Source organism: Crotalus tigris, unplaced genomic scaffold, assembly GCF_016545835.1.
Source record: "Crotalus tigris isolate CLP2741 ecotype Arizona unplaced genomic scaffold, ASM1654583v1 scf7180000024437.13266115, whole genome shotgun sequence".
Taxonomy (NCBI): Eukaryota; Metazoa; Chordata; class Lepidosauria; order Squamata; family Viperidae; genus Crotalus; species Crotalus tigris.
This window is the reverse complement of record NW_024100606.1, coordinates 4550617-4575709: the sequence shown is the minus strand read 5'-3', so window position 1 is coordinate 4575709 and position 25093 is coordinate 4550617. Positions and strand designations below refer to the sequence as shown.

General features: G+C 42.3%; 2 protein-coding genes across 2 annotated transcripts in view; one reads left to right on the top strand and one right to left on the bottom strand.

Annotated features, from left to right (window-relative positions):
* Positions 1–3723, top strand: POMK (protein O-mannose kinase). Its single transcript, XM_039331654.1, is given in 3 exon segments — positions 1–27; positions 29–304; positions 2690–3723. Coding segments are annotated over 3 exon segments (1074 nt in total). The 3' UTR covers positions 3461–3723.
* A 14419-nt stretch (positions 3724–18142) lies between these two features.
* LOC120302686 (somatotropin-like) overlaps positions 18143–25093 on the bottom strand; it is a 39747-nt gene continuing 32796 nt past the window's right edge. The window contains exons 7-8 of the mRNA XM_039331503.1: positions 19742–19903; positions 18143–18343 (exon numbers count right to left, since the gene is read on the bottom strand). Coding sequence (XP_039187437.1) covers positions 18143–18343; positions 19742–19903 — 363 coding nt within the window. The remainder of the gene's footprint in view (positions 18344–19741; positions 19904–25093) is intronic.

Here is a 25093-nt window from a genome sequence, read left to right as displayed (position 1 = left end):
ATGAAAGATGATAGTTACAACATGGACAAAAAAGGCTTGTGATTTAAAAAGTGATATTAAGCAAAAGTTGATCCTTTTACCCTTCTTTTTGCTTTTAACTGTGCTGCTTGTGATCTTGTTTCTCTACCAATACCTTGGCAATGTGTATTTTTCCAATGGAGAATCCAATGTTGAGCAAAATTTCTGTCCACATGGCAATTTCAAATTAGGAACTATGAAGAATTGCTCTCCATGGTTGTCTTGCAAGGCTATAAAAAGAGAAGTCCGTAAACTGAAATATGTTGATGAAGGAGCTGTAAAAATGGTTTGTATAACTTAATGGACTCAAACATGATAAAATATTTTATACATTCCCAGGTCACTAAATGTCTATGGAGTTTCTCAGTCATCCAGGTCATGGTTGTCCCAAAGGTGCTTTTTCACAAGGCAACTGGATTTTCTTTTTTCTCTTTGAAGACGTTTCGCTTCTCATCCAAGAAGCTTCTTCAGCTCTGACTGGATGGTGGGGAATGGAAGAATTTATACTCCTTGCAGTATAAATGACCAGTTGTCAGCAAGGAGTATAAATCCTTCCATTCCTCCCCATCCAGTCAGAGCTAGACAGCCATTTTGCTTTCTTGCATTTCTTTTTCTTTGGGATGGTTTTAGTTGCTACCTCTTGTACAATGTTGCGAACTTCCATCCATAGTTCTTCAGGCGCTCTGTCTATCAGATCTAATTCCTTAAATCTATTTGTCACCTCTACTGTATATTCATTAGGAATATGATTTAGTTCATACCTGAGTGGCCTAGTGCTTTTCCCTACTTTTTTCAATTTAATCCTAAATTTTGCAACGAGAAGCTCATGATCTGAGCCACAGTCAGCTCCTGGTCTTGTTTTTACTGACTGTATACAGCTTCTCCATCTTTGGCTGCAGAGCACATAGTCAATCTGATTTCTATGTTGACCGTCTGGTGATGTCCATGTGTATAGCCGTCTCTTGGGTTGTTGGAAAAGAGTGTTTGTTATGACCATCGTATTCTCTTGACAAAATTCTATTAGCCTGTGCCCTGCTTCATTTTGTACTCCAAGGCCAAACTTGCCTGTTATTCCGGTTATCTTTTGGCTTCCTACCTTAGCATTCCAATCCCCCATGATGATAAGGACATCATTTTTTGGTTTTAATTCTATAAGGTGCTGTAGGGCTTCATAGAACCGGTCAATTTCATCCTCTTCAGCATCAGTGGTTGGGGCATAGATTTGGACTACTGTGATATTGAATGGTTTGCCTTGGATTCGAATAGAGATCATTCTGTCATTTTGAGGAGTGTATCCCAGTATTGCTTTTCCTATTCTTTTATTGACTATGAAGGCTACTCCATTTCTTCTGAGGGATTCTTGCCCACAGTAGTATACCTGATGGTCATCTGAGTTAAATTCACCCATTCCTGTCCATTTTAGTTCGCTGATTCCTAAGATGTCGATGTTCATTCTTGTCATCTCTTTTTTGACTACATCTAGCTTGCCTTGATTCATGGATCTTACATTCCAGGTTCCTATGGAGAAAAAAATCTTTACAGCATCGGACTTTCCTTTCACCACCAGATATATCCACAGCTGAGCGTCCTTTCGGCTTTGGCCCAGTCGCTTCATTCTTTCTGGCGCTACTAGTACTAGCCCTCTGCTCTTCCCAAGTAGCATATTGGACACCTTCCGACCTGAGGGGCTCATCTTCCAGCGTCATATCTTTTTGCCTTTTAGTACTGTCCATGGGGTTTTATGGCAAAGATACTGGAGTGGTTTGCCATTTCCTTCTCCAGTGGATCACATTTTGTCAGAACTCTCTGCTATGACCTGTCCGTCTTGGGTGGCCCTGCACGGCATAGCTTATAGCTTCATTGAGTTACACAAGCCCCTTCGCCACGACAAGGCAGTAATCCATAAAGGGGATTTACTGAAGTATTTATTTCTAAACAAAATGTTTTTGTTGAGATAAGGTATAGATGTGGTATTTCTAATTTTTCTTGTGTTATTTACATCTAATTAGCACTGATTACTAGATTTATAAATGAACTCTCCTCTTTGAAGGTCAAAGTTGGGCATGGCCTGGATTAGAAAACAGTTGAATTTTAATTCCCAGCTGCTTTTTCCATCTTCTCTTTCCACTTACTTGGGAAAAGAAGAGCTCAGTGGAATCCTTTCAAGTTTCTTAACTTTATAGACACTGGGTATTGACTGAGCTGAGCTGTAAGCAAAACCCACCCATTTCATAAAGACAGAAAAATATTCTAAGCTAACATTTGGAAGGAGACAATTAGATATTTAGAAATTAAAGAAATACGTTAAAATATACCAATCTCTATCAAACCTGGGACGAGATGTATGTATATGTACTGTAATAAAAAAAAATTCTTGTTCATTTATAGAAAACACTCCATATCTGTTTATAGATACGATTATAGATGGGTTTGACCCACCTTTGTAAGCAACACAAATTTATTTAAATGCTGCTGACTAGTTTTCTCTTATGCATGATCTGTTTTGAAATAATGTCATATAAGTGACCTTTGTTATAACTGGATGCTTAGTAAAGGTGTGGATCCCAGCAACTCATAAAATGAATAGCATGTTTAAATAATAGTGAACATTAGTGGCTGTATGTGTGAGATATATATGCATATTTCTCTTCCTCTCCCCTTTTCTTTCTAGGTTTTTCTTTCTGAGTGGAAAGAAAATAAAGTGGCACTTTCCCAGCTAACTGTGCCAGAGTTAAAAGAAGACTTTATTCATGGGCTTCAGACACTAAAAAAGTTACAAAGCAAGCATGTGGTCAAACTCCTTGGATTTTGTGAAGAGGAGTTCATGATTCTTACGGAGTATCACCCATTTGGATCCTTAAAAAATGTTAATGAGATATTGAACCTGCCAAAATATAAGAATTACAATACATGGCATAACAGATTTCTGCTTGCCATAGGCTATGTGAGTATTATCCATTTTTTACACAACCACCCCCTTGGCACTTTTGTTATGTGTGACTCCAATGATCTAAATAAAACATTGTCACAATATTTATTGACCAGCAGCTTTCATGTGGTTGTGAATGACTTGGATGCCTTGCCCCTCTTGAATAGGAGGGCTGGTGAATTGATCAAGTGTGGTCATCGGGAACTGGAAGGTGAATGGGTTGCTCCTGAGCAGCTATGGCCATATGGAAAAGAAGTACCTTTTGAAGACCATCTCATGCCTCTGTATAATGAAATGGTAGACATATGGAAAATCCCTGATGTTTCTAACTTTCTTTTGGGAGATGTCGATGGGAGTGATCTTGTCAGATTTCACTTATTCAGTATACATGCAGCATGTAAAAAAAATGCATATGAAAGACCTTCTGCTCAGATAGTACTAGACAGATATAAAAATGTTCTTGCTTCACTTGTGAAAGAAGCAACTGTGTCCAATACAAGGGACATGTTATAAAAAAAATTAATGGAATGCTTCAATAACACAAATAGTATTGGGTATGTTCAATGTCCATTGTTGTATGATTTTTTTTTCAATCAAAAATAGCTGAAAATGTTATAAGCACAAGTGGGGAAATTCTTAAATAACTTCAAATGTTTGTAAGAGCTTGTATAGGAACAAAAATGTGTGCTTGAAAATTCAAATTGTTTTTATAATTTTAAAATAAAATTCCTGTATCATGGTAGCACTAATGCACTAAAGATCAATCATTTGATAGAGACAATTCTTTAATTTATAATTGATTGTGCAATTCTTTCTCTTGAATTTTTTTTAGTATGTTCCCAATTAATCTCATTTCTGTCCTGGTAAAATTGCTCCTTGGATTTTAATTCCATCAAAATGTTAATGTAATCTTGAATACATACACACTTGAGTATGTAGTTATAAGAAGTGCAGATATATTATGGTTTCAGATATACTATTGTGGCCTAAGGAAGCATTGCTGCTCAGTTAAGCTAGTTCAAATGGCATGAAACAAACCAGTGTACAAATTGCATTATTAACAAAAAACATCTGTATATCCTTAGGAATATCAATGTGAGATGGTTTTAATATTTTGACAAATGCACTTCTGGCAAACATCTCCTGTGTATAATGATTTAAACCCACTCCAAGAAATCTTTTGAAACTTAAAATGAACTTAAGTGGGAGAAAACAACGCTGATTGAAGCCATTTTTCAGGTATAACAGTGGATGAATGTTTTCAGCAGGAAGCCATGTTTCCCACTGACACTACTTCATATATTAGTTAATAATAGTATACCAAGTAGTGTAGTACATTTTGGTAGCAGCATACCAAAATATAATAATGTACCTTACCATTGAGAATATTAATAGTACCATTCTTACAGTTAGCCTTTGCACATTATGCATTTTGCACATTTTTTATATTTATTATATTTATTGGATTTCCATGCTGCCCATCTCCCTAACATAGCAACTCTGGACAAGCTCAGAATATAATAATATTGTATTTATAGAGAGAAATGCCTATAAAATATTTACATGTGGAAGGAATGGGCAGAAGATTAATCTTGATCTACTGGTAGAACTTCTAGGTCCTAATTACTTAATAATAGTATTCACTCTAAATTCTTGGATAAATTAAGAATATTTGAATAACCAAGAAGACATTTCTTGCAGAAGGATTGAGATCAGCTCAGGTTTGGTCTTCAAAATAAATTTCCATTTTCTACCTTCCTTAACTTGTAAGCATATTGTTTTTAGGAAAAAGCTTCATTTGAATTCAGTTTTAACAAAGCTTATGCTCATGTTTGAAAGAAAGGATTACAGTTTTAAATTTGTTAATGTTTAATTTGAAAAAAGAGTTAGGGTTTTTATTTAATCTTTTTTTATTTAATCTTAGAAAAGAGCGATAATTTTCAAGGGCAATTAAAAAATAAAAGTATTAGGTTCATGAGAAAATATTGAACCAAATTACATTAAAGAGTGAGTTTTAGTGCCTACCTTACTGTTTCAAGATAATTGCACAAATATAGAATTTTGAGGAAGTTCTGAAAATATACTTTTAGGCCCAGAAACATTTAGATTTAGTGAATCTTAGCATAAATGATCTGATGTTCAAGCCAAAGATCCAGATTTTCACAATTTGTTAACTAGAGGTAGTAATACAGTACTTGCCTTTCCAGCATATTTGGAAGCTCTAGGAAACATTTTCACTGTAGGTGGCCAGATTTTATGAGAAGTTTTTTAAGCAGACCATCAGAATAGCAAACTCTTAGTTTGTTTTATTCTCAAGCAAGTAGTAATCAAAAAGATGTTATTTTAAAATCAGAATGTTCCATCCAGCTTTTTGGGTTAATAACCCTACTGACTTTTGTCTAATTCAGTGGTTCTCAACCTTTTTAATGCCGTGACCCCCAACCGGTCATAAGTCGAGGACTACTCAACCGGTCGTAAGTCGAGGACTACTCAACTGGTGCAGCACCATTTGCAGAATGGGACTTTTGGCGGGCTCAACAGGGCAGAGACAGCCTGGACAATTCCTATTGGCTTTTGAAAGCCAATAGAATTAGACTCTATTCAAGAGAGTCTATTCTATTGGCTTTCAAAAGCCAATAGAATAAAAGAGAGTAGCACAGCTAAGGAAAAGTGGAAAAAAATGGCGGACTGCGTTGTTTGGCGACCCCCGTGAAATGGTCATTTGACCCCAAATGGGGTCCCGATCCACAGGTTGAGAACCACTGGTCTAATTACTAGAGACTATTTCTACGTGTGGGATCAAGTTCAATGAAATAAAAATATAAATGACTTATTTTTATAGAAAAATCCCATGAACAGTAAAATCTAAATGAAAATTAAAGTTTTACTTTTAAAATTCTCTAATACAGTTTTATGTACAAATATTTTCAATTAATATTTAAGAAACTTTTATCTAAGATTTTAAAATTAAAAGCAAATAAAAAATTAATAAGTTGAGCAAGCCATTTAAATTAAAGAGCCGATTTAAGTTAAAATGTTAAATTATTTGATTTATGTACTGCCATATCATCTAGAGATGACTCTAGATAGTTTACAAACATTAGAACTGGCAGGCATTAAAATGATAAAACAATAAATAATAATAAATACAGGTAGTCCTCAACTTAAATCATTCATTTAGTGACTGTTCAAAATTATAATGCCACTGAAAAAAGTGACTTATGATCAATTTTCACACTAACAACTAGCAGTATCCCCATGGTCATGTGATCAAAATTTGGACCCTCGGGAACTGGCAAGTACTTATGACAGTTGCACTGCCTGAAGTACTGTGATCACCATTTGTAATCTTCCCAGCCAGCATTCCACAAGCGAAGTCAAGAGTGAAGACAGATGTTCTCTTAACAACTGCATAATTCACTAAACAACTGCAGTGGTTCACATAATCTATGCCAAAAAGTTATAAAATGGGAGAAAACTTACTTAACAACTGCCTTGCAATAGAAATTTTGTGCTCAGTTGTGGTTATATGTCAGGGTCTACCTGTACAGTTAAAAGAAGGGAGGAGGGGTGGGGCTTTTTTTAATCCAATAGCCACCTTCAGAATGGCGCACTCTTGGTGGAGCCCCAGACTAACTGCAGAGCCAGGTCTTCAAGTCCTTCTGGAAGGTCAGCAGGGTGGATGCAGATTTCACTTTGGTGGTATTTGATGTTCCAAAGGGAAGAAAATGATCTTCTCCTAGGCCCTAATAGCAGAAATTCCTTGACTGATGGGGTCCACATGCTTCTTCTTCCAGCACAGATGGGGCAGGCTAATTCCATTGGGATGAGATGATTCTTCAGATTACCTGGACCTACTGTACACAATAAAGGGCTTTAAAGGCAATAACCAACACTGAATTGCACCTGGAAGCAAACCTGGCAGCCAATGTGGCTCATGGAAGAGCAATATAACATGGGCCACCCTAGAGGCCCCAAGAACTGCCCATGCTGCTGCAGTCTGCACCAGTTGTAGCTTCCAAATACTCTTCAGGCATGCAATAGTCCAAGCATGAGACTGACATCTTGAATGTCTGAGCATACGGATCCCCAATTTGAGAAAGGTTTCAACTGGCACAGAATATGGAGTTATGCAAAGCTTCTAGCTGCAACTGTCACTTGCTTTTTAAGCAGGAGTCATGACTCCAGAGGATCTCTCAAGTTGTGCACTGGGTCTGTCTGGGGTAGTGCAAGCCCATCCACAACTAAAAATGTTAAAGTTTCAGATCTTGAAGCATTATGCACTTAAGTCCTTTTGATCTTGCCAGGGTTCAGTCAAAACATGTCTCCCATCCAGAGCTGCACAACCTCCAGGCACCATGAGTGGGCAGTGACAGCATCATTTGGGTCACCAGGGTGGAAATATAGAGGGATTGGTGAAACGTTTTCTGATGACACTCATCTGGGATTCTCATATAGGAGAGGGAGGATAGAATAGGAGAAGCCTATTCACGCCCCGAACCAAAGGAAAGGTCCAAGAAACCTCCTGAGAATCATGGGAAACTGTAATAGTTTGCTTGCAGCAAGTGAGGCAGGAAGTTAAGACTGTGCATCCTATTGGGTTGCGTGTTGGCCTATTGGAGCACGTTAAAATCCCAAGTGGCAGTAAAAGTCTCCCTTAAGAAAAAAATTTTGCGCAACTTGTATTATGTAGTTTGGTCAACTTATTATTTTGGCTACCATCAGAAGCCTTGGCCACAAGAGGGCACCATTGACTTCAAAATCATTAACAGCTTGATAGATACCCTGGCCACCCAGGGAAAAATAGAAGATAAAATTTATGCTGGCTTCTTTTCCCACCTGGCCCAGAGATCTGATATTTAAAAATTTTGTGGACTGAAAAATGATAACCTTCAGAAAGTGTCTCTGCTAGTTTCCCAGCAGCAAGGGAAATACAAATTTGAGGAAGAATTTCCACCCCCATATCCGACTGCACCACCTTCACAGGTAGTGCCACCAACTCCGCCGCCATTATCACCAGCACCTCGGTTCCATGCCAGCGCCCATGCTGTCCCCTGACCGACCGGAACTGGCTATCAGTCTCCCATTGGAACCAGCCTCTGTCAGCCCCACACACACCCGGATGGGACAATCTTATGAGCAAAACCCCTAACCGGGACCATCTTTTTTAGCACCTCTCCAGCAAGTCCCCATGGGTGATAGATTAGCTTTTGTCCACACACCTTTCACCACCAATGACCTGTTTAATTGGAAGGAAGATCTGCCATCCTATCGGGAGGCACCCCAAAGTACATAGACCTGGTCCAATGTATTGTCACCACCTACCGACCCACTGTTCCAGATTTTTTTACTCTCCGCTCTCCTTGGAGCGGAAGACCACCGGCAAGTACTGAAGGCTGCCAATAGCTATTACAAGGTTGCACAAATCCAAGGTCTGCAGGAAGGAGATCTGGCGGTCGAATGGCCTGACCTTGATGTCATCCTCATTCTCACTTATGAGGCCGACCTGAATACTGACCATGGCATGAGGTGCCTGCACCATGTCCAGGATGCCTTTGCCTATGGTCTCCGGACCGGTGTCCCTAAGACTGTCAATTTTCACTGGGGTTTACCAAATCATTCAGTCCTACAGACTTTCTGAACTGCCTCGAGGACAGGTTCAGAAGATTTACTGATTTGGACCCTGAGACCCCAGCCAATGAAGTAATGTTAAAAATGACTTTCATTGGACAAAGTACCTCCAATATTAAGAGAAAACTCCAAAAGCTTCCAGCTCCAACCACGCAGAACTTTGAAACCTTCATCCAAACAGCCTTTACTGTTTTTGCCCAGAGAGATGAAGAAGAAAAGAAAGAAGACAGGAAAATAAGAAAACAAGTGGCCCTCCTAGCAGTCTCCCTTCAGCTGCAATTAAAAGGGGGGCACCAAACTACCTAGATACGCCAGAATTCAATGCAACCAGAGTGCTTGCTGCAAAAAGTTTGGCCACTGGAAAAATGAATGCCTTCTCGGAGAACAAGGAAAGTTCCCACAGAACCGAAACTTCCAAGAGAAACCCAATTCTAACCCAAATCAGGGAGAAAGACAATGGCACCATCAGCAGACCCAGCTGTTCATCTCTGTGACTGCTCCTGAGTTTTACCCTGAAACTTACTAGAGGGGCTCCAGATGGATTACCTTCTCTCCTGACCCTCTGGTGGAGTTAACAATTGGGGGAAAACCATACACCTTCTTAGCTGATACAGGTGCGATGTACATTGTTCTCACAGACCCTTCTATCCTGTGTCTTTCATCCCAAGCGACACCTGTAATTGGGGTCATGGGGAGGAGCCATTCCCCAAACTCTGCCCCTCGAGGTTCAGCCTCATAAGGGTCCCTCCCTCCAACATTTTTCCTTGTCCTACCACGGTGCTCCTTGAATCTTTTGGGAAGAGATTTACTTGGGAAGTTGGGAGCTACTCTTGAGTGCTCTCCCGAGGGCTTAAACATTCCTTCAAACTAAGCCTATGTCTGTTTCCTACAGGACTCACCAACTGAAAGAAATCCTGATTACCTGAATATCAACCCAAAGGTTTGGTACCAGGTGACCCTGGGCTGGCACTCTTTGCCACCCCTCATCTTGCTAAATTGTTGCCCAATGCCAAGTCAATTTCCATCTGCCAGTACCCAATTAAGTGGGAAGGACGGATGGGAATCAAATCTCAGATTGAGTTGTTCCTTAAGAACAACATCCTTTGCACCATCCAATCATCTTGGTCCACCCTGATGTTCCCTGTTCCAAAGGTAGATGGCTCCTGAAGATTTGTGCACAATATCTTGTGCACAATCTCTGGGAGGCAAATGTCCACATTAAACTCTTGCACCCTGTGTGGCCAATCCGTATACCTTTTTGACCACACCTTCCAGTGAATAGACATGGTACACTGTAATTGACTTTAAAGATGCCTTCTTTTGCATCCCCTTGGCGAAAGAAAGCCAACCCTATTTTGCTTTTGAGTGGGAAGACTCAGACACCAAATGCCAGCTCACATGGACTCATCTTCCCCAAAGCTACCACAACAATCCTATAGCCTTTGCCGCTGCCCACACTCAGGACTTGTGTGACTTCCCTCCTGGGCAGACCACCCTCCTCCAATACATAGATGATCTCATCATTGCTGGCCATGACCAAGAACATATCAATGAGATCTCTGTAAGGTTGCTAAATCACCTTGACCAGAAAAGATACACAAAAAGAAAGTGCAATGGGTGAGGAAAGAAGCAACATTCTTAGAGAAGGCAAAAGACTCCTCCACTCAAGTCACCTACATGCTATAGCTTCCCTCCAAGTGCCTAAGAACCAGAGACAGTTAACTTTCCTGGGGATCACAGGCTATTTATTTATTTATTTATTAATAAAATTTATATGCCGCTCAATCCCTAGGGACTCAGGGCGGCGTACAAAATTAAAACAATAAATATAACAATAAAGATGAGTACATTCACTCATTCATGAGTCCCAATTGTATCCCGCCCCCCCCCGGGGACATCAACCCCAGGCCTGCCGGAACAGGAGAGTTTTAATAGCTTTCTTGAAGGCCGGCAAGGTGGGAGTAGTTCGAATCTCGGGGGGAAGTTGATTCCACTATGTCGGAGCCACCACAGAAAAGGCCCTTCCGCCAGCTGACATTGTCTGGCCGACGGGACCTGAAGGAGGCCCAATCTGTGGGACCTCACCGGTCTCTGGGAACTATGCGGCAGTATGCGGTCCTGTAGGTAACCTGGTCCTAAGCCATGAAGGGCTTTAAAGGTGACAACCAACACCTTGAATTGCGTCCGGAGACCCATAGGAAGCCAGTGCAGCTCGCGGAGGATAGGTGACACGTGGGTGTACCTTGGTGCACCCACAATTGCTCTCGCGGCTGCATTCTGAACCAACTGCAGCCTCTGAACATTCTTCAAGGGTAGCCCCATGTAGAGCGCATTACAGTAATCCAGTCTTGAGGCGACAAGGGCATGAGTAACCGTGAGTAGAGCCTCCTGGTCCAAATAAGGCCGCAACTGGTGCACCAGGGAAACCTGGGCAAAGGTCCCCCTGGCCACAGCCGATAGATGCTGTTCCAAATTTAGCTGTGAGTCTAGGAGGACACCCAAGTTGCGTGCCTGCACTGAGGGAGGTAAATTTACCCCCCCAGGACTAATGATGGACCATCAGAATGACCCTTGGGGGGCAAGACCCAGAGCCACTCGGTCTTGTCAGGGTTGAGTCTAAGCCTGTTCACCCCCATCCAGACCCTCACATCTTCCAGGCACCGGCACATCATGTTGACTGCTTCACTGAAAGGACACGGGGTGGAGATATATAATTGGGTATCATCCGCATACTGATGATACCTCACCCCGTGTCGCCGAATGATCTCACCCAGCGGTTTCATGTAGATGTTAAAACGGAGGGGGGACAGGACCGAGCCTTGAGGCACCCCATAATCGAGATGCCTAGGGGTCGATCTCTGTCCACCCCCCAACACCAACTGTGACCTGTCAGAGAGGTAGGAGGAGAACCACCACAATACGGTGCCGCCCACCCCCACCTCTCCGAGATGACGCAGAAAGATACCATGGTATCCAAAGCCACTGAGAGGTCAAGAAGTACCAAGATAGAGGAATGACCCCTATCCCGGGCTCGCCAGAGGTCATCGGTCAGTGCGACCAAAGCAGTCTCAGTGCTGTAGCCGGGCCTGAAACCAGATTGAAAAGGGTCCAGATAATTCGTTTCATCCAAGGATCACAAGAGTTGGGACGCCACCACCTTCTCTACAAACTTCCCCACAAAGGGGAGGTTGGAGACAGGACGAAAGTTCTTCAAAACAGCTGGGTCCAGGGAAGGCTTCTTGAGGAGGGGCCTCACACCCCTTCCTTCAAAGGTTGCGGGAAAGACCCCTCCATCAAGGAGGCATTGACTATCACCTGGAGCCAGCCTCGTGTCACCTCCCTACTGGTAGAAACCAGCCAGGAGGGGCACGGGTCCAATAAACATGTGGCGGCATTTATCGCCCTCATGGCCTTGTCCACTTCATCAGGGGTCACAGGCTCAAACTCACTCCAGATAACACGACTAAGACCAGCCCCCGGCATCTCGGCTGGCATTGCCCAGTCGGAGTCCAGGTCCCTCTGAATCTGAACGATTTTGTCCGAAAGAAACTGAACAAACTCTTCAGCTGCAAAGGTTCCTCCGCCTCCTCCACTTTAAGAAGGGAGCGGGTCACCCTAAACAAGGTGGCTGGGCGAGATTCTGTGGACGCAATAAGTGCGGAAAAGTGAACACGCTTTGCCGCCCTTATCGCCACTAAATAAGTCAGATTCAGATTTACTGGCCCTCCAATGTCGTTCTAGACGTCTCTTGTGGCACTTCATCTCCCGGAGCTCCTCAGTAAACCAAGGCACCCTCCGGGGACCACTACCACAGAGAGGTTGCAAAGGCGCAATTCGATCCAGAGCCCCAGACGCCGCCTCATTCCAGGCCACAACCAGGGACCCGGACGAGTTGTGGACAAGGGAGTCAGGTATTTCCCCAAGTTCCTCCTGGAACCGATCTGGATCCATTAGGCGCCTGGGGCGGAACCACCTAGTCGGCTCCACCTCCCTGCAGAGGGGGAGTGATGCTCTGAAGTCCAGCCTCAATAGGAAATGATCTGTCCATGACAAGGGAGTGACCTCTATTCCCCTTAATTCCAGATCATGTCTCCACTGCCCCGAGAGAAACACAAGGTCGAGCGTGTGACCACCTCTATGCGTCGGATCCTGGATTACCTTGGTCAGGTCCATGGTTGCCATGGAAGCCATGAACTCTTGTGCCGCCTCTGAGCGTTCGCCGAGTGATGGCAGGTTAAAGTCCTCCAGTACCATAAGTCTGGGGAACTCCATCGCCAACCCGGCTACTGACTCCAGCAGCGCAGGCAGGGCTGTTGCAACACAGCTGGGAGGTAGGTACGTCAGCAATAAGCCCAACTGAACCCATGAACCCAACTTCAATAGGAGGGACTCATACCCAACAATCTCTGGGGCAGGAATCCCACGAGGACTCAGGGACCTCCGAGCGATGACTGCCACTCCCCCACCCCTTCCCTGATGTCGAGGCTGATGAAGCACCACAAACCTGCCCGGGCACATCTCCGAGAGGGGAACACCCCCCTCAGGGACCAGCCAGGTTTTGGTTATACATGCCAGGTCCGTCCCCCCTGTCCAATATTAGATCACGGACAAGGGGGGCTTTGTTGACAATGGACCTGGCATTAAGCAACAGCAGCCTACAACTAGGGCCCTGTACTCCCCTGTCACCAGTACTACAGGATGAGCCTTTTGAGGGGCTGGAACAAGGAATCGCTCTAATATAGCGAGTCCGCGTTCCCCGAAAATGGCCTGCCCCTCGGCTCCCGCCATATCTGCCCATCCCAGTCATAACTGGAATACTCCGACCTTTTCCCATCCCCGGAGTACCCCCACCCTCACCAACCTTCTCCCTTCCCGATCGGACTAACATTCCATGCACACCAAGCCCAAGGGTAAGTCCTGCCCCCCCGCTTTTGCTATTGCACTCAGCAGAGGGGGCACTAGGCTCCGCCCCCGGTTCTACCATTCTCCTACCACAGACACTCAATACACATTCACATTCAGTTAATGTACATAAAAATAATTCACATTCATACGCCCTTAAATACAATAATAAAATTTAAAATTAACAGGATCCCCATGTATTCTTTCCTTGCTAAACCTTTGTACCAAGGCCTGGGACTGGACCAGTGAACACCAATGGGCTTGGGACTGGACCAGTGAACACCAATGGGCCTGGGAGACTCTGAAGTAATCTCTAGCCATGGCCTCCAACCTGGCCCTACCTGATCAAAACTGTGGGTTTAAATTATTCTTGACTGAACAAAAAGGGTGTGCCTTGGGTGTTCTCCTTCAGAAATTAGGCCCTGAAAAGGTCCCAGTTGCCTATCTATCAAAAGGACTGGACAACATGGTGAAAGGATGGCCCATATGTCTGCATGTCATTGCTACTATGGCTGTTTTGGTCCAGGAAACTCAAAAAATCATCCTTGGAGCTCCCCTAAACATCTATACCCCTCATCCAGTACAGACCTTGTTGGAACAAAAATTTCTCACATGGACCACCTCGAACCAAGTTTCCTATTATATTAGTCTTATATTGGAACAAGAAAATGTGCAACTATATCGCTGCAAGCGGTTGAATTCTGCCACTTTACTGCCGCTCACTCCTGACCCCAACTGGGAGCCACATGATTGTCTCGGAGTCCTAGAAGAAGTTGGTGAAATCCGAGCTGATCTGAAAATCGAGCCCCTGCAACACCCACATAGCCAGCTTTGGACAGATGGTTTATCGTTCATGAGGAATGGGAAAAGACATACGGACCTGGCAGTTGTGACAGAGGATGGCCCTCTGCTTATGCGGCAGCTCCCTTCTTACTATTTGGCTCAGGCTGCAGAATTAAGGGCCCTCATCGAGGCCTGCTGACTAACTGAAGGACAGCGTGTTAACATCTATACAGACAGCCGCTACGCTTTCTTCACTGCTGACACTCACACTGTACTATGGAAAGCCTGTGACTTCCCAGGGCAGATGGAAAGACCTTGAAAATGAAGCCCCTCCTGGAAGAGCTTATTGCTGCTGTCAGGGGACCCAAGGAACTGGTCATAATTCATTGCAAAAGTCACCAATCAGATGCCAGTGAAGTTGCCTGAGGAAACCGTGCAGCCGATCATTTGGCCAAACAAACAGCTTTGCTAGGATAACGAGCTGGCAAACAATATTTTGCCCCTTGTTCTCATTGACCCTGTCTAAAACATGCCTCCCCTATATGACCAATGGGATAAGTTGCTTCCAGGGGGAAAGTGGGAGAATGGATGGTGGGTTGTGAATGTCTGGTGCAACTTCCCCGCACTCTGTTTTGGAAAGTGGCCAAAAGAAGCCACCAAACCTTCCATTCAGGACCCTGCCTCTTGGGCTTATAACTAAATAGTCGTTACTGTAACTCAGGCATCAGACAGGCATGTAATACAGTTGTGCGTCAATGTAAGGTCTGTCAAAGAAACAATCCCAGAGGGGAAAAAGCCATTCCCCCAGGCCATATTCGGATTGTCAGATACCCAGGAGAAGCCTGGCAGATTGATTTTACTGAGATACCCAAGCCCAATTTGCTTGTTTTTGTGGATCTCTACACAGGATGGCCAGAAGCCATCCCAACAGCTACCCAAAAGGCCCGAGAAGTAGTGCAAGGGTTGGCTGAAATTATAATACCCAGGTTTGGAGTGCCCAAAGGCCTAGAATCTGATAATGGCTGGCACTTCACCTCTCAAATAACCAAGATGTCATTAAGTTGCTCAACATCCCATAGCATCTTCATTTCGTTTACCGGCCTCAAGCTTTAGCTAAGGTTGAACATATGAATAGAACTCTCAAAAACCATGTAGCCAAACTCTGCCAAAAAAACTAGCCTACCTTGGCCCAAGATTTTACCTGTTGCTCTCACTTGCATAAGAGCCCTACTCTCAGGGAAACTCACCCTTTCCCCTTTCAAAATACGACCATTTGTTACCACCTTCCAGATGAGCTGTGATGTTGGGGAAAAGAATATGACTAAATATTTGTATAATCTGGCACAAGTGTTGTTGTCTATCTCTAAACAGCCTCAAGCTGCGCTGCCACTAGACAAACCACTGCTTGCTGAACCTGGAGAGTGGGTGTGAGTCAAAGAACTGTCACCTCCATTGGTCGATCCAAAGTGGTCCAAGCCTAACAAGTGCTGCTCAGCATCTCTACTGCAGTAAAGGTTGAAGGGTTAAAGGTGTGGGCCCATGGATCGAGGATAAAGATGGTATCATCTCCATCTTTTCAGTGGCAAGCTCAAAGCTAGACGAACTCAAATTGAAACTCCTTAAAATTCCGTCATCACCTACTGACTTGTTCTCACTCTCTGACGAGCTAGACAACCACCCGAATCATGCATTGGATTCCACTTGAAATAATCTGTTTTGTTTCATTGTGCCTTTCAGGCTCAGTTGTCTTGTGTTGTTATTACTTACTTCCCCCATACCTTCTCTGAAAGAGGGAAGGATGGATCTGATCTTTGGCATGGCCATACTGCTTGTCTTAATGTTTTTACTCTCAAGATAGTAGGATCTACCAAATCCCCAGTTGATTGTTCTGCTTGTACCAGATTATTACCACATCAGGGAACAAGCTTACAGTGACCCTGATATACCATACTCAGATGAACTGCAAAAAGGTTATTGGGACATGTGTCCATAATACTACCCAATTTTCCCTTTGTAATGATACGGGAAAAGCAACATGAATTGATCCCTCTAGTGTAAAATACCAGAAAACCATCCAGGTTCTAGCATTCCAAAATGGGAAGAGTCGGGGACTTCTATTAGGACAAAATAACAGCACCTCCACTAGTCCCAAAAGCCAGATCTGCTTTGATGCCTGCTATGCCTTAAAGTTCAGTCCTTGGGCCACCTGTTGGGACCTAAGCTGGCAATAAAGCTATATCATACAAAGAATATATGTTTTCAGCTTACAGCAACAACGGTACCTCCCAGACCCATTGGTATACAAATGATAGCCCCCCCTCCAGGATGTGGCCAGGGCAGAACAGTTGGTTTAATCTAACCAATGTTATTGGAAAATCTGATTGCTCAGAAGACATTGTACCCCTGTATGCTTGCATTTTGTGGACTCGAAGAAGGATCCCAAGAACACGGAATGGGAATTGAGAGTACAGGATGGGACCCAATTACCTGGATCACCATCACTATAACTAAAATTAATCTGACCCCAATAGAAAAGAGACTGTTCCTTTCTTTTTATGATGAATTAGAAAACAAAATTGAAATTCCTTCTGTTACCAAGAAACTTTTAGCAGAACAAATTGCTGGTTCTTTAAATGTCACCAACTATTATGTTTGCGGGGGGACCAACATGGAGAACAGTGGCCATGGGAAGCTGGGAGCTTAACATATCTAGTGTAGATTGTTTGAACCTAATGTGGACTGCTCTTGACCACCCTCCATGATGAATAACTCAAATGTCCATCATTGGTCAGCTCTGCTTCTCAAGAGAAGAGTCTGAGACCTTTTCCTTAAAAGTCAGAGTGTCTACATGTGAAAGTATGGTTGTGGCTAACAATACTAACTCCACCTAGTGGAATGGACCAATATAACCTAACTACCCAACTATGTCCCTAGTTTCTACCAGATAGCAGTAAGCATATTGCCAATTTTTTTAAAAAAAGGGGGTGGGGAATGAAGCAACTTTTGTACACTACGCTTGTGCAGGAAACACCTAACAATTGTTTCTTTGCTGCTGTGTGCAATTGCGACTAGGCAAGACACTGTATAAAAATGAAGCTTCCCCCCCCTCCAGGTGTGGCTCTTCCATAGCACGCTGTTGCCCGTGTACCGGGAGGTTGTCCACCCAGCTTCTTCACTCGGCTGAATAAAGAGCTGTTTTCCTGCTCCTGAAGCCTCCATCTGAGTTTCTCTTTGGGCTTGTGAGGATCTCAGATTTTATTCACCAACAAACCTTACACATCCTTCCGAGGTCAGTAAAATGAGGACTCAGATTGTTGCGGGTAATATGCAACAAGGGGCTGTAAAGCAGTATGAAGTGCAATATAAGTCTACGTGCTATTGTTAGTATGAAAAAAAATTAAACTACAAGTTAATAAGATTATCTGAGTGGTGATCTTTTAGGGTTTCTTCGTGTAGTCTTTTATTTGGATTTGTTTGTCTTAATTTTCTAGGAATTAAAGTGAAGGAAAATTACATTTATAAATAGGTTTACAAATACCTTGTTTTGAGCAGAATAGCTGTCTGACAGCAATATAGTGATCCTGTGTAAAATGAGGTCAATGCCTTTAAGATTGTGTTCTTTATCATTTAAGAGACAGATCTAACGGAGCCAGTCAGCTTATACCACTCATTCTTCAGCAGCAAAATTGCATTTATTTTTGCACAGATATTAAGGAGCATTGAGGGATTTCACAAACAGCAGGGCTTTGAAATGCAATTGGTTGCTCTAGACTTGACTCAGGTATGTAGGCAGTTGGCACAGCAACAGCACATTCACTTTTCCAGGTTCTAGGAAACTGCGCAGGAAAAGTGGAATGGAGTGGCGGGTCTTTTCTGCGTTTAGGGGACACAACTGATTTCTCTAAAACGACGGCATTTCATCACTCGCAGGAAGGTCTCCACTTTGTGCAGGTCTTTCCTGAAGCAGGACAAGAGATTGTAGTTTTTCAGCAAAGCAGCTTCACTCTGGAGATTGAATTCAAACTTTTCATAGCTGGGTCTAAGCAGCTGAAGGCCCTGAGAAGTACCATCCTCCACCTCCTGGAAGTAGATGTTGTAAGTGTACAAAAGCATTAAGCATCTCATTCTGCTTCAAAAAAAATCACATACAACACACAAATACATCCTCAACTCAGATTTACTAGGAAATTAAGATAATTTATCATAATGTATAATTTCTGATATATTTAATGTAATGACTGCTAAATAGTTATAATAAAATATAAATTTTATCCAATATAATTTATAATAATAATTTATAATAATGTAATTTGTAATATACTAAGTACTAAGTCCAAGGATTAGGACATACTGTGTTTTTATGATTTTGTGTACTTCCTGTTTTATGAACATAAAAGGAATAGTTAGCCTGTAGCTGCATCATTGTGACCCTCTGAACTCCATTCCACCATAGTCCATGGGTGGGTGCACAACCATGGGTGGGTGACAAAATTCCCACTTTTCCCAATCTCAGGGAAGCATCTGAATATAGTATGAGCTCCATATTGTTTAGCAACTTTTGAGTTCTGGACTAGGAGATCAAGGGCTGTGCTGGTTGCAGATTAATGGGAGAGTTAAAGATGTCTGGAAGACACTGAGTTGAATAACTATAATAATAATTATGAAGGTCTAATCTCATTCTGCAGATTCCATGATCATTGAACACATTTTTGGGTTTTGTTTTTTTTTGCTTTAAAGAATACTGCAAATCCATATACTATCAGTTATAATCTCAAAATCGGGTAATTTTCTTTATCCTTTATTAATAGCCCCATTCATGTCACAGTTTTATACAGGTAGTCTTCAACTTATGACTGTAATTGAGTCCAGAATTATGATTGTAAGTCATGCTGGTTATTAGGTGGGTCATCATGTGACCAATCTGATTTTACTTTTTTTTAATGGCAGTTAAGCAAACACAAAAAGCAAGCCCATTGTGCAAGCAATCCACCTCTTCCCCCCCCCACAAAAAGCAGTCGTTTTTTTTTCCTTGCTGGAACCTGGAAGTAAATGCTAATTCCCACAAGAAACATCATAAATTGCAGAGATCTGACAACTGAGTGCTGAAAGGCTGTAAATGAGGACCGTTTGTCAAGAGCCCAAAATGTGGTCATGTGACCAAGGAGCGAGCAGCCATTGGAACTTTGAATCTGGATCATGAGAATCTTTTTGTTGATACATTGTACCCTCAAATGGTCAATAAATGACTGGCCATAAGTCAAAGACTACTTATATTTTTCTCTATTTCTATATTTTTCTAGTGTTGATAAATCATAATAGCAAGGCTTTCTCAATGGAAAGTAATAATCTTGAGGGCTGTGATTGTTCTGATTTTATGCGTAGAGGTGTCTGTCTTCTCTAATTTCATAACATTAGCCAGATGGGACAGCACAATCTGTGATAGTAGGTAAAAAGCTCTCCTTGGGAGGGATTGCTTACCCTCATAAGAACTTGGATGCCTTGTTCCAAGTCCTGGAGTTTTTCGTAAACTCTGTCTGAGGTCCCAAACACAAGACTGTTTGTAAACATCCTGCTTAGAAACCGTATAGGATTTAGCCAGGACTGAATGAGAATCAGTGAAAACCTCAGCAGTTCCATGTCCTAGAAAAATAGATACAATAGATAAAATAGTTTTAAAAGCAGCTTTAAAACTTCTGATTTCTATCCTGACCTCTTAGAGCTCAAAGGAAGAGAGCAAGGACAGTAGCCTTCTGTTGTCTGTCTTAAGACAGATGGCAATAGAAGTTCAACAGGCAAGAAAAATTGCAGCCAGGGCAAATTGTCTATTTTCTGATCAGTTCCTTGAACCTGCTTTAAACTTAGCTTCTTGCTAAACAGCAGTGATACACTTTCCATTATTGGAGAGGACATGTGACAGTAATAGATAAAAATGCTTCCTGGGTGGCTTTTAGATTTTTATAGATAGAATATGTCTCCTTGTTTCTATGAAAGCATGACACGTAAAACTAATCCATAATACGATCTGATTTCTTTTTGGCTTAATGTGGAAGCTTCTCTATATAGGAAATAGTTGCTTATAAGCCACAGTGGATGGGTTTTTATATATTTAATTAAGCCAAAAACAAACAGCGTTCTTGCTGATATTGGTTAATCGAAAGAAGCAATGAGAAAATTTGCAGAGATACCATTAGCAGAGTAGCATGTTCTGTGATGGATTGGCATAATATGACTGAGTTCACCATAGAAAACCATAATCTATGTTTGCCTTTAACCATGTGCTGTATGAATCCAGACTTGTGATTTGTAAAGCATGATTTCAGCTTAGTAAAGTAGGTGACTTTAGCTTTTGGTCTTTCTCAGTGTTGAGTTCAAATGCTATCCAGAAGATCCCTGCATTGACAGAAAAGTACAGTTTGTTTGCAGAAAATGTATTGCCTCTAGTGCTGATCCTCATTCTGACTCACTATTTAATGATGTTACTCTGATTATGAATATAGCTCACGAAACAAAATGATAGCAGTTTAGTCTTGTGGCTTTGGTGCCTTCCTTCTTCACATCACTAGTTGATTGGAAAAACACCTATTATTTATGGAGCAGATTCACACTATTGCCTCACAAGGTCCTCCTGTGTGTGCAATGTCACAAGGAATGTAGGTAAGGCGTGGGGCTGTAATGTCACCCTCTTACCCTGTTCTCTGAAGCACTGATGTACTCATAGCACTCCAGTTAGAAGAGGAAAGATATAATTTCAGAACTGTTGTATCACTAGGGTCCCTTTTGTGCTGCCTTTCCAAACTGAATAAAGAAGATTGGAGTCATGAAAGGAACTAAATGAGAAACAAAACTTTTGTTTAGCATTCTTCTCCCTTGCCACATTCTTTTTTATATTAGAAACTTCCAGATACTTTAGTGCTGGAAACGGTGGAGGTATGGAAAGAGTTGGTCCCATGACTAATGCTACATACAATACTGCTATTTAAGCAGTTTGGTACCATCGTGCAATTGTGATAGACCACTACCAAGTGCTGCTGAATCATATTCTTTAGGTGGGGACAAACATGGAATATCAACAGAGGAATTGGAGCAGACTAGGGAGAGGGGCATGCCTGCATCATTCTGGAGCAGTCGATAAGCATCTTTCTAATCCCACCGACTGTTGGTCCCCTGACTATACCTCTGATGCATGGGTGATGAAGCATAACAGATTTTACACATTTTATGGCTATTGAGATATGGAAAACTGACCTGTACAGCTTGGGAAGTATGCAGAGATAAAAGACAGCTTAAGTATGTCTTACTCATGGGTTGTGATCAAGATAAAGGTACCATCATAAGGAAACATCAGAGGAAAAAAAGTTATTGCCAGGGCATGCAAGAGAGATACAGCCTATGTCCAGATCCTTGCCTGAATCTTGGTCAAAGATATTTGAAATTTGTAAATGTGATATAGTGTAGAGTTTCTAAAGCTCTGTCCTTAAGAAATCAGATCCTGCAACATAGAAATGAGGAATTGGCAGCCCTACAGATGGTTGACTATATTATCTAGTCCCTTTCATTTTTACCTGGGTATCTGATTAGCTCTCTGATTCTTCTCCTATGTTTAGAATACACTTACTGCTATTTGTTTTGTTTTTCAAATGAGTATAAAGATTTATTGCAAGCTTCAGCTCTCTACAAGAATCTGAACTACTAAATGGTCAACAGAAAGGGCAGTAGATAATAACAATAACACTAATAATAGAGTTGGAAGGGACCCTGGAGGTCCTCTAGTTCAACCCCCTGCTCAGACAGGAAACCCCACACCACCCCAGACAAATGGCCATCCAATCTCCCCTCAAAAATCTCCAGTGCTAGAGCATCCAAAACCTCAGGAGACAGGCCGTTCCACTGATTAATTATTCTAACTGTCAGGAATAGTTAAGATGTCTCTGTGGTCAATAAATCCTGATTTGTGTAGGAGATGACCAGTCTGAACTGAGGGAGGGAGGGGTCAAATGTGTCATCAGTCATTGAAAAAGAAATTTAAAAATGTTTAATGGAGTAAAAGGCAATGTTGATTTTATGGATTGTTTTAAGGATAATGATCTAGAGCCAGAACTAAGAAAAATGTAATTATATACATGTGTGTTTAAATTAGTAAGTGCTTAAATTGATTAGGTGATTTTTGTGTATAATAATATGATCTGATAAGGTATGATAATTAATTGGATGGAATTTGAAGTTTGTGTAATGAATTGAAATGAATTAAGGTTTAACGTTATTATTATTTTTTCTTTTTTCTTTTCTCTTAATTAAGCCAGTTATAACTATGTACATATGAGTTTAAATTAGTTAGATGCTTTTTTTGTTGTATGGAATGGTTTGGATAAAAGAACCTTGGCTCTATGGATTGTATTAAGGATAAAAATATATATGTTCTGCAGTTAAAAAAAATGTTCAGTCATGAGAATGTAATTTTGAAGTGTTTAAATTGATTAGGTGATTTTTGCCTATAATAATATGATCTGATAAGGTATGATAACTGTTGTGTCCTGAGCCTGCAAAGGCAGGCTCAGGACGTTGCAATGGTCTCGGACAGTTGCAAGCTGCCCGGGACCAGACTGGCTGGCGCCGGCTTCGCGCACATGCGCAAGGTGCGGAACGCGCCTAATTGTTGCCATTCTGCTCGGGGAAACATTATTAAGGGAAGCAGAGAGGCCTGCGAACCTCAGAACTGTAACGGAGCAGAAGAGACTACAATAAAGACTTCTTGACACTATGAGATATTCTGTGCTCATTCACCATTAAGCCGAGGACTCAACACTGGCGATGAAGGTGGGATGCCTTACAATTAATTAAGAAGAATTGTAAGCTTACCCAGGAGTCCTGAGAGCAGCTAGGAAGACGGCGTTAAATTCAGCACCTGCCTGCCAGTACAGCATCGCTGGAGGTAAGCTGGCTGATTGACCCCTTCCTTACAAAGGAGAAAATGGCGAAGATAGGGAGACTGTCTGAATTTGATGTCACGCACCCAGAAAGATGGGAGTCTTATGTGGCCAGAGTAGAAAACTATTTTAGAGTAAACCAAGTAAGAGAAGATGGCTTAAAGGCCACTACTTTGCTGTGTGTCTGTGGTCAAGATGCATTTGAAATTGCTGAAAATTTAGCAGCCCCTGCGCCTCTTGAATCCGTCACCTACACAGATTTAAAAAAATTACTAAAAGAACATTTTCAGCCCAAGTTGTCTGTTATTGCATGGAGACATACTTTTGAACAGAGAGATCAACGAGCTGGTGAATCAGCTAAAGAATACATTGCAGCTTTGAGAAGAGCAGCTAAGCCTTGTGAGTTTAAAGACTTAGAAGAAAGGTTGAGAGACAGATTTGTTTGTGGGCTTAGGAACAGAGACTTGCAGCAGAGACTTTTTGCAAAAGAAGACATATCGTTCCAAGATGCCTTGAGAGAGGTTACTGCAGAAGAGGCAGCAGGTCGGGCAATCAAGAACATGAGGCCTATCAGGAGCATTCCAGAAGCTGTTTCCGTGCACCATGAGGGAGTCCAGGAGAGCTCGGAAGAGGATCCTGAAGACGAGGTGGATCATCTTTACTCAGCCAAAGAAAGGAAGCAGAAGGAAGGCAAAGAAAAGTCTTCAGCTGTACCCAAGTGTTTCAGGTGTGGAGGTTGCCACAAGAGGACCGACTGCAGGTTCCATTGTGCAATCTGTAGAGCATGTGGGAAGCAAGGCCACATAGCAGCTGTGTGTCTGGGCCGTCAGAAAGTACAATCCTGAGAAGAATTGCGCCTGAAAGGTACCAGGGTCCCCAGCCATAGGAAAGACACAAGCCACTTAAAAAGAAACTGTCACTTAAGGTGAAGTTGCAAGGAGTTCCATTGGTTATGGAACTAGACACTGGGTCTGCACTTTCAATTATTTCCATTCACACATTCAGAAAGATTTGCTCTAGCAGTGGGTTACAGCCCAAGCTTAGGCCATCCAATATAGTTCTAACAGACTTTCAAAACTCCAAAGTGTGTGTTAAGGGGGAGGCCACCCTTAATGTACAATACAAGGATTTTGAAGGTCCATTAGACGTATTGGTAGTTGGGGGTGAACGCACGAGTCTCATAGGACTTGATTGGTTTGAGGCCTTGGGAATACAAGTTATAGGGCTTAACAGTTCGTAAACATTAGGTCTACAAGAAGTCTGCAAAGAATTTGCAGATGTCTTCAGCCCTCAGCTGGGTACATACAAAGGACCCCCAGTTTCCTTAAAGCTGGACCCCACTGTCACTCCTATCAGAGTAAAAGCAAGGAGAGTACCTTTTGCTTTAAAAGGAAAAATTGATGCTGAATTGGACAAATTGATTCAGCAAGGTGTCTTAGAACCTGTTGACTCAAGTCCTTGGGAAACTCCCATAGTCATGCCTCTTAAGGCTAATGGGGACATTCGCATCTGTGCAGATTACAAATGCACTCTAAACAAGGCATTGCAACAACATGCATATCCTGTACCTGTAGTCAGTCATATTCTGGCCTCCCTCAAGGGGGGGTGTGTTTTTGCAAAGCTAGATTTAGTACAGGCTTATCAACAGTTACCTGTTGATGAAGCTGCTGCTGTAGCACAAACCATTGTAACACAAAAAGGGGGGCATTCAAAGTCAAAAGACTACAATTTGGAGTAAATGTGGCTCCTGGAATTTTCCAAAGCGTAATGGAAAATATCTTGAGGGGTATACCACGGGTTTGCCCCTATTTTGATGATGTCTTAATAGCTGGAGACTCCACTCAAAAATTAGCTGAGAGATTGAGGGCTGTCCTGCTGCGGTTCCGGAAAACAGACCTCAAGCTTA